This window comes from Oryzias melastigma, linkage group LG9 (genome assembly GCF_002922805.2).
Source record: "Oryzias melastigma strain HK-1 linkage group LG9, ASM292280v2, whole genome shotgun sequence".
Classification (NCBI taxonomy): Eukaryota; Metazoa; Chordata; class Actinopteri; order Beloniformes; family Adrianichthyidae; genus Oryzias; species Oryzias melastigma.
In genome coordinates this window covers 10917213-10927880 of record NC_050520.1, presented here as the reverse complement: position 1 = coordinate 10927880, position 10668 = coordinate 10917213, and the positions used below count along the sequence as shown (strand labels likewise).

The 10668-nt window shown below is 42.3% G+C and overlaps 1 protein-coding gene across 1 annotated transcript in view; it reads left to right on the top strand.

Moving 5' to 3' along the window:
• Positions 1 to 854: 854 nt before the first annotated feature.
• LOC118599119 (glutamate receptor ionotropic, delta-2-like) overlaps positions 855 to 10668 on the top strand; it is a 75655-nt gene continuing 65841 nt past the window's right edge. The window contains exons 1-4 of the mRNA XM_036213457.1: positions 855 to 1281; positions 2917 to 2991; positions 3194 to 3286; positions 3713 to 3789. Of these exons, the coding sequence (XP_036069350.1) occupies positions 855 to 1281; positions 2917 to 2991; positions 3194 to 3286; positions 3713 to 3789 (672 nt within the window). The remainder of the gene's footprint in view (positions 1282 to 2916; positions 2992 to 3193; positions 3287 to 3712; positions 3790 to 10668) is intronic.

Genomic DNA, 10668 nt, shown 5'->3' with positions numbered 1-10668 from the left:
CCTGCTCAGTCAGATGGAGGGGAGCAGACACACCGACCAGTATTGGAACTGTGAGGTTGCCTCGCGCATATACACTTCTTCCACAGAAAGAACATTTGGTGTGGGGAAAACTGCCAAGCAGCTCTCCAATGTCCCCTGGCAGTACCATCCTAGTGCAGCGCTTTTCTTCTAGAGCCAGACCCAGAAACATGTTGGTGGGACGGCTGATCACCTCCATGTACGGGGACAGGTGGGTTCCTATGAAGATCACTAACCTTCTGAACAGACCAGTCACCCTCAGACGGAATTCAAAAGTTGCGGATGTGTCAACATGTGTTGCCATTGAGGAATTCAGCCTGAGCCAAAACCACTGTGATCGAGATCCTGTCACCCAACCTCAATCATCTGTCCCACAAAGCGATCTTAACGCAAAACTTGAAGACTTGGGGCTAAGTGATCTTGACATCAACTCCTGTGAGGCTAGCTTTCATTCCAGAGAGAAACTTGTGGCAATGATTGAGCGGTATGAAGACATCTTTTCACGTCACCCTCTTGATTGCGGTGAGGCACAGGGTTTTGTCCATAGTATCCACCTGACAGACGAACGACCATTTCGGATGCCATATTGCAGAGTACCCCCTGCTCATTATCAAAAACTACGTCAGGTTCTGACAGATATGGAAGAGAGAGGGATCATACGCAAGTCAGTTAGCGAATATGCATCTCCTCTAGTCATGGTCTGGAAGAAGGATGGAAATTTGAGGATCTGCACAAACTTCAGATGGCTGAATGCGCGGACACTGAAGGATGCACACCCGCTTCCTCGCCAATCTGACTGCCTTGCAACTCTTGGCGGCAACATGTTTTTTAGCACGATGGACCTAACATCAGGGTTTTATAACATCCCCATGTGTGAAGAAGACAAGCGCTACACTGCCTTCACTACACCTGTTGGTCTATACGAGTACAACAGAATGCCCCAAGGACTCCTTAACAGCCCTGCATTGTTCATGCGCATGATGTTGAATATCTTTGGAAACCTCAACTTCACCAGTCTACTCTGCTACTTGTATGATCTGCTAGTTTTTGCCCCTACTGAGGAAGAAGCTCTTCTAAGACTGCATGTCGTCTTCCAGAAGCTGAGGGATAACCATCTCAAGCTGAGTCCAAAGAAGTTCAATTTTCTGCGCAGGTCTGTCAAGTTCTTGGGACATTTTATTGACCAGCATGGAGCGTCAGTGGATCCGTCCAGAGTGGCCATGATCTCCAATATGCCCAAGGAGTCTCTGATGGATGTGGATGGTTCTACCCCCTCTGTGAAAAAACTAAAGTCCTTTTTAGGGATGGTGTTTTTCTATCAGAGCTTCATTCCTCGTTGTTCAGCCATCGCTAAACCTCTGTTCGGTCTCACAGCTGGACAGAAACGGAAAGGCAGACACCCACAAATAAGAAGAGAAACCGGAACATTCAGGAAACTGACTGAGGCGGACTGGACTCCAACTTGTGATGAGGCCTTTGTGAAGCTAAAGAGTGCACTCCTGAACTGTGCTGTGATGGCCCACCCAGATTTCAACAGGCCTTCATTCTCTCTGTTGATGCATCTTTGGAGGGCCTCGGTGCAGTTTTATCTCAGCTGCCTGTTGGTGAAGAAAAAGCTTGTCCTGTTGCATTTGCTAGTAAAACCTTGAGCAAACCGCAACAACAATATCCTGCTCGAGTTCATGGCCTTGAAGTGGAGCATCACAGAGAAATTTAGTCACTGGCTTAAGGGGCACAAATTCACTGTGTGGACCGATGACAGCCCCTTGGTTCATGTACTTACCAAACCAAAGTTGTATGCCTATGAACAGCGGTGGGTGGCAAAGCTTTCAGCCTACAACTTCGACCTGAAATACATCCCAGGACCCAAGAACGTTGTGGCTGATGCTTTGAGCCGTGAACCTTTTGCTTCACCCATCAGTGACAGACTCTTGGAGGAACCTTACAGCAGATTGGTTCAGGAAGCTGACGGGGCAGAAGTTAAAACAGTACAAGATGCTTTCCAGCTCAAACTCCAACACAACCAAGCAATCCAGCTCCTGCATTCTACCATTCCCACTCCAAGCTCGGTTGGTTCTCCAGAGATCAAAGCAGTTTTCCAAAACCATGATAACTGGCAAAGAAGCATCGAAACTCAAGCTGTTCATCTCCTTAAACAGGTACAATCTCTGCAGCTCACAGATCCAGAGCCCCTGCCATCCTTCACTTTGAGCGAATTGGAAGACAGTCAAAAACAGGATGTCACAGTCTCAAAGCTGCTGCCATTTGTCATCCGCAAATTGCGCCCGTCAAGACGTGAAAGGTCTGGATTCACCTCCAGCCAGCTCACTCTGTTGAAATCCTGGGAGAGACTCAAAGTCAGAGATGGACTACTATATAGGGAAACCAAAGACCCGGTGACAAAAGTGAAGAGGCTCCTGTTTGTTCTGCCAGCTATCCTCAGGAACAGGACCCTCGAAGGCGTTCATGATTTAGCCGGTCACCAAGGCCAGGCAAGGACTCTTCATCTCACTCGGCAGCGTTTTTTTTTTTTTTTGGCCTTATATGGAACGGGTGAATATGTCAGGTGTTGCTCACGTTGTGTCCTTGCAAAAACCCCAGAACCAGCTGCTCGTGCCCCACTAGAGAGCATAAAGACTACTGCTCCTATGGAACTTGTTTGTATTGACTTTTGGTCAGCAGAGGACAAGAACAAGCGCTCTGTATAAGTGTTAGTGGTGACCGATCACTTCACAAAGATGGCCCATGCGTTCCCTTGTCGCAACCAGTCAGCAAAACATGTTGCCAAAAAGCTCTGGGACAATGTGTTTTGCATATATGGCTTCCCTGAGCGTATTCATTCTGACCAGGGGGCCAATTTTGAAAGCGAGCTGTTCTCTGAACTCCTGCACCTGTCAGGTGTGGCCAAGTCTCATACCACCGCCTACCACCCTATGGGCAACGGAGGAACAGAGCGTTTTAACCGCACCTTAGGTAACATGATCAGGGCGCTCCCCTTGAGAACAAAGCAAGATTGGCCTCAGCAAATTCAGACATTGACTTTTGTCTATAATGCCACCGTTCACGAGACCACAGGCTTCGCTCCTTTTTACCTGATGTTTGGTCGTGTTCCTCTGCTTCCAGTAGATGTACTGTTCCGGTCAGTTCTTCATGACTCTGATGTGACTGATTTCAGCCCCTATTCAGCCACGCTTCTCACAAACCTTGCAGATGCTGCAAAAGTGGCCCAGCAGCATGCCACTCATCAACAAGAACACCAAGCAAAAGGGTACAATAAGAAAGTCAAGGGTGTTTCCCTCCAGATTGGCGACAGAGTTCTCCTAGCCAATAGAGGTGAACGTGGCAAGAAGAAACTGGCTGACAAATGGGAACCTACAGTCTACACAGTTGTGGACAGACAGCCTCAAATTCATGTCTACAAAATAAAAGATTCAGATGGACGTTGCAAGATTGTCCACATAAATATGCTTCTTGGTGTGAACTTCCTCCCTTTTACTGAGTCACAGAATCTTGGTGTTGGAGAAACTTTGGAGGGGTGCGACACCGAAAGTATGGACTTGAGTGACCCAAACAGCCTCCAAACGGATTGTCCAGAAGAGCGAACTGCTACTTGGGTCTCATCTGGGTGTGACAACAGCATCGATGGTGGCTCAGTGATAGCTAGTCTGGGATCAGATGTGTCTGGTCCCCACAGTGTTTTGGTGGACCAAGAAGAAGATGTTGCCCCTGATCTCCTACCAGTCCCTGTCAGTGCTGACTGTGACCCACAAGGTGCTGACTTCAACATGACTAGTCCTCTGACTGACACTACTACCCCCCTACCTGACTCTAGACACACAAGATCAAACAGTGACTGTAGAGCTTTACCGTCAGTAACCGCTGCCCAAGTCCCTGGACTCTTAGTTTCTAGAGCAGGTTGTGTAGTTAAACCGGTGACCAGACTTATAGAGACCATGGTACAGGAACCCGTGTGGGTGTAAACTGCAGTTTATGTGGTTGTCTTTGTTCTTTTCTACTGCTAAAGTTTGTGTTTTATGATAGATTTTGACCAGTGTGATTAGGGATGTAGGCTGCATCTCTAGATTCTAAAAGGGTTAACAGACTTGATCAACCTGTTTTCTTCTTTTATTCTGTTAAGTCAGATAGTTTTATACTGATTGAAGGATTTGATTCTTTGCAGGAGATTTTTTTTTTATGTCAATGTGATTTGGTTATTTGGTGGAATTCCAGGAGGGGTGAATGTGACAGGTGTTTTGTTTTGTTTAGTTTATTTAATTCCACCAAATTTGATGTAAATAGTCTTTTTTATGAACATTTCTACCTGGGTGTTAGTCTGTCCGAGGGTATATGAACTCACCACGGTGACGCAGCAGACAGTGCTGCACATGGCACTCAGACTGCTGCGAACTGTGGCTGAGGTAAGACGTGCTCCCCCTGGTGTCCGTTGTTTGTAATTATATCTTAGCTTAAACTGTTTTTTTTTTTTTTTTTTTTTTCAGGATTTAACAAAAGTAGGAATTGTACTGCATTAATTTTCCTTGGTTTGTGATGTGTTATTTTTGTTATTAGCTGCTTTAAACGAGCCGATGTGACATTTTGTGACATTTTGGCGCCATTTTTCTTCTATTTTTGTGGTGACTTTTCTTTCTTTTCCATGCAATTTTCAGTTGTTGGGGGAAATACTGACGAAAATCCCGGACAGCAGTGTAACATTTGTTTTTGTCTGTCGACCAGAATAAAAGAAATTGCATCAATATCGGAGGCTGATCTTTATTCACCTGACCTGAACACAACGCAGACCAACACAGTCGAACCAGTTACAAACGCACCATGCAGAAACACTCAGCAGTCCTGGGTTCTGTTTCCATTACACATTAAACTTTAACCAAATTCTAGGAATTTAGAAAAAACAGAGTCGCAATGACGCGGTTTCATAATAATGTAATAAAACAAACCAACTCACGCGATTAGTCACTAAAAACACGGCGATGAATGAGAACAAGTATTTTTTGTATTGACTCACTAAAAAGGAGCATTTGTGTGACGTCACAGCTCGGTCTGGGGCGCGTGCAGCGCAGCTTGACTCAGAAGAGAGAGAAGCCTGTTCAGCGGTTAAAAGAAAAAGCATTCTAACAGGAAAGCGTCTGGACCTTTTTTTCTGTTTGAAAACACAGCATAAATTCAAGTTTCTGTCACGGCTCTAGCACTCATGAGACTTCAGGCTCCAAGCTGCAAAAGTGCGGCTGCAGATGAAGCGATGAGGAAAGGAGGAGGAGCTGCTGCGCGATTCCGTATGACCCGCAAATTCTAAAGAGCTGTGACCAGTGCTTTAAGTGGACAACAAGAAGTGGCGGTGCTCTCTTTATCGTAAGTCGAAACATAAAATAGAATCTTGAATGTAAATATTAATCGATAAAAAGAACTCCTTTTTTTTCAATGTGTCTTAATATGAAATAAGAAAGAAGGAGCTCAAGTCTAGTCTAAAAATAAATGAAGTCAAACACTAACATGTGTTCGTAAAAATATTTTACTGGGTGTACAATTATAACATTCATTTTCAATTTGATGTAAAAATAGACAAACAGGCAACTAACAACACTGTAACAAACAATACTGATTTTATTTGTCAGAATAACCCTTTTTGAACAAGTATGTATTTTCCTAACACGTTCTTCTTGCGAATTATTTTTTTTCCAGGAAATTTTTTGTCCTTACCGTAAGTTAGTCAAGTTAAAAACTGACCAATCAGACGCGTCAAATTACAGCGTGTGGTGCCCACTGGCCCCCACCTTGAGCATTTGATTGACATCTTCTCCCGAGCTGCTTTCAGTGGAAGGAGGGATGTGAACTGCCAATAAGCTTACTCATGATTGTCGACTGTAGCTGCCCTAAAAACGCGACTCAGACAAACTCGGTCTGTCGTTGTCAGTAGATTTGGCCAAATTTGGCGCCGGGGCTAAGGCATTTATACGAGGATGTTACTCCCACTGTCCAGTGATAACATGGTGTAGAGATGCCCACTGACGTTGATGTACAAATTGGGCTTGCTATCTGCCAAGCACAAGGAATTGTGGGATACCTTTACTTTAGTTTTTCAAGATAAATTCGATTTTAAATATGGGTTTTTGTCTACGTGAGTTGTTGTCTGGTTGTTTTACTCTGTTTTTTTCTTTATTATTTTATCCGGATGTGTCTACTTCTTTTTGCACCACAAGTGAGAGAGAGGGGAAGGATAATGAGGAGCTTGTGTTGTCCTGTTAGAACAGTGCCAGTAATTTACACCTGCAGGCCTGGGGACCCATCAGCGTTCTCAGGATCCAAGCTTAATTAACACAAAGCCCCTACTGGTTGGAGTGAAAGGTACGTACTCAATTTTAACCATTAGTAAATTTATTTTAGAAAAAAAAAAGATAAATGGCACCCAGCAGCAAGGAGGCGCTGTCTCAAGAACAAGTACTGAAATCGTCATAAGGGTGCTGCTTGTCCTCCAGCCGGTGGGGGCGCTGTGTTAAAAAAGCCTGGGTCCTGAAAATGCGGTCTTGAGAATGCGGTCCTGAGAACGTTGTTGGGTCTCCGGCCCTGCAGGTACACCCTTCTCGAACAGCGTATTTGAAGGTGAAAAAAGAAAAATTAAATACTCTACCAGATCTCATAAGGAGGATTTCTATCAAGTGCTTCATGACTCATTTGGATCAGGGCCGGATCTAGCTAGTCATTCTTGTTGGGGGTACAAACAGAATATCAGGGGGGGCAAGTTTGGGGATACTAAGTGGTTGCCTTTAGTAAAAGTCCCCCTCAGATAAAAATCCTGTTTTTAGAGTTTATAACATGTCTGGGATAATTATGTCAAATACAATGACTGAATTTTATTTACAAAATCCTTGAAAATATTTTTCTTGGTTTTTATTGTCTTTTTGTTATGTTTTTGTTTTTCTGTATCGTCTATTCACCTATTGTTTCCTTTTTGCACTTTTTTTCTTAATAGCTGCTTCTACATTTTATGAATTTGCTGTTTTATTTTTTTTAATTGACAACTCCATCTCTTGTTTCTGTTTCTGCTGTTGTCTTGTATCCTTTCTTTATTGATTTCATTTGTTCTTTTAGTACTGATCATCAACTTTTTAATTTTTTTAAAGGGAAAGATGGAAATTAGCTTTTTTTAAAAATGTTTTATCAATATATGCTGCCCCGTCTTAAATAAACAATCAATCAATCAATAAATTACTCAGTACACTAAATATTATTCAACAACATCAGGATAATTCTTTAAATATAAAGTATTTTCTTTATAGACATGAGTTTGTTTTTTAGTAATAGGCTACATAATAGTAAATAACTGATGTAAAAATGAACAAGATTTCAAATAATCTGTTATATGTGTTATTGTTGCCTTTAAAAGTTAACTTTTATTTCAATTTTATTTATTTCTCTGGGACAATGGACATTAAATTAACCGAGCAGCTATTTTGTATCTGTTGTCCACAGACAAATGTTTAAAAAATATTATAAAAAATATAATATTAAAGTTTATACTAAGGGGGAGAGGCATATTAAAATTCAATGAAGTGTCGAAGACGACCCCAACCTCCTGTTCTCATTCAGTCCCGCTGTCCGCCTTCATCTCAGGCGCCTTTCTCCGCCTGCAGCCGCCTGGTCCCACCGACATGCAGGCGAGTCATCTCAAACACAGCTAATGCTCCGGTACTGTTAGCTTCACTGCTACAAACAGCGCTAGCTTTAGCAACCAGAAACCTGAACATTGTCAACTCTCGCTTTTTCCTCCGAACTCCAACAAAGAGAGCAACAGATGAGGACAAGAAGGAGTTCAAATGACGGTTAATGGAGTCATTTCAGCGACAAACAGCAGAAAATTCAAATAGCTCTGCTGCTGAGAATCACGTGTCTCTGCCGCTGAGCCTGTGTGCGCATGAGCGACAGAGTGAGAGAGGAGGACCCGAGTGAAGCGAGAGGCCACGCCCTCCCTTGGATCTACCAATCAGCACTAGCAGCTACTTGAATGGGAGCCAGAGAGAGCAGAAAGCGCTCTGTTTTTCTTGTTTGCATGGCATCACGTTTGGGGGGGCAGCCCTGAAATTTGGGGGGGGGGCATTGCCTCATCTTGCCCATGCCTAGATCCAGCCTTAATACGGAAGTCAAAATAGAGCACCGGACGGTCCTAAGTAGGTGAGAAGAGGCGGTGCTCTAAAGTGTGTTTGAGAGAAGTCCCGGTGCTCAGCGCACCGGCCCACTTAAAGCACTGGCTGTGATGCTGTGTGGCGCCTGCTGTGCTGTACTCGGACAGACACTTCAGAAGCTTATTTAATTAGAAAAAAGTCCATGTTTTGCGAAAAATGTCCATCCATTTCAATACGCCCCCAAAACCAGCTCCTCTGAGCGCAAAAACGTTTTATAAAAAAATGCACGTTTTTTTTTTTTTTTAGAAATTCTGTTTCCATTAAAGATTACTAATTATCAAAAATCCAATTAGCTAAGTTTCAAAGTTTTCAGGGTTTGAGGGAAATAAAGAAGGGGTCTGGTTCACTCAGGCGTTTCAGGAGCGCAGCTCCACTAAGAAATAAATTAATGGACCAAAAACAACTTTTGTGGAGTGTTTTCTTCTATTGTTTTTGTTGTTAACCACAAAATAAAGAATCTTAAACCAGGTAAAGTCTCTGTGCCTCCATGTGGGAAAGGGAGAAGGGGACGCTTCATTCTTTATCGATTACCTCGTTATAACGAGAAAATGATAAAAAAATAAATAAAGTGGGATAGGCTGTTTTTGGCTTCAGCAATAATAAACACATATTTTTAAGATGTTTTAATTTTTAATTCTTTATAAAGGGAGGTGTTATTTCAAAAAATTGCATCACAATCAAATGTAATTTTCAAGCAGCTCACAAGTGAGTTGTGCTATTTTTAGAAGAGACCTGCAGGTGACTTATGTGGTACTCGAGGGCGACCTGTTGGAGACCCCTGATCTAGATTATGTTTTCATGTTACCAATATTTATGAAGAATTTTACTAAAACAACTCAGTGAATTCTGCCTGATGAATGAGGTAATCCGAATTAGGCAAATGGAAACATTTTTGCATTGTATTTTACATTTGTTCATCTTAGTCCTGTGAAAGTGTTGTGTCTCTGAGACAAGCTGGTGTTCTTTCTCAGGTTTTACGGCTCAGACATAAGAAACCAAGCCTCTTCTACAGCTTTACTTCTGATGCCAGCAGCCTGATCAGGTTTGGGCTAGGAACTACAGTGAGGTCCTTTCTGGGTAAGTGATGATGGAAAACAATGAACATGGTTTTCCTACTCATTTCAGAGATACTTTAAAGCTCAGAGTAATCTCGGTCTACATTCAGGGCTTCAGCAGTCCTGCTGATATGGAGTTTTAGCTTCCGCTTCATCAGACTTCAGCAGCTCATAAGGGAAGTTGCAGAAGAAAGAAGACTCTGACATCTGTATGAGCAGAACATGATGAGCTGTGAAGTGTGATGCCTGTGGTGTCTGTGAACTGTTCCTCCACTTCCTGTTTTTGTCCAGAATGTCTGAAGGACTGCATCTTCCCAGCAGATGGACTGAAAATATGGCCTCTGATTTATCTGACCATTGATTAACTGTGAGAAAACACTCTGTCGCATTAGGGTGGGATGGGAGTTATAAATTCATGAGAATGTATTTATAAAAAACAAGAATAGTGATTGAAGCCCACTCCCAAATTCAGAGGATGAGTCGATAAAACGCGGGTGGCATTGGCGGGGGCCTGTTATGTGCCAACTCTTACAGTAACAGATGTGGGGGCAGAGGGACGGACTGTGCACGAGCGCCTGATTGATCACACTGAAGTGGGCGGGTGTCAAAACGTTACACAACAAGCTTTCACTGCGACTCCTTCCTGTCTGTGCTTCTGTTCCACATGACTTATGTTCCATTTCCACTCACTCAGGAACTTTCAGTTTTTAGAGCTACCTTTGGGTCAGGACACCAACAATATTAAAAAATATTATAATACACTTGTCAGTAGGAGCTTATTACTTGTAAACTAAAAGCAAACTTTGGAAGCTACATTAGATAAACTTCAAATTGCACTTTCATAAACTTAGGGTAAACTTAAAGTTTATTGACAGTAAACTAATGTTATACCAGAAAAGTTACTTTAATATATATTTGTTGCAAACTAAAAGTGGGCAAATTTATTCCCAAGAACCTGTTAGTAAACTGCCAGTATACTAAGTGTACTTGGTACAATTAAGAAAATATACTTTTCTAAACTTAAGTATGCTTTAAAATGTATACTTAACGTACACTTATTTATGGTAAGGGTAATGACTAGAGCTGCGTATCGGTTATGATTTCCAGAAACGATTCGATTCGATCCACAAGAGCCTGAATCAATTCCATTCCGATTTTGCAAATTTACACACATTTGTTTATAAATACATTAAAAATCTATTATTCAATTTGAATATTTTTGTATTAATCTGATACAGTTAATATATTGTAAAATGTATTAGTAAAATAATAAGATTGTTAATATCATTCAGTGTTACAATTGACTGTCTTGGAAAGAACTGGACAGAGCAAGCCCCCCTACTTCCGTGTTCCATATAGGAAGTACCACTGGGTTGCAAAAAGGCCAAAGTCCCATTGAC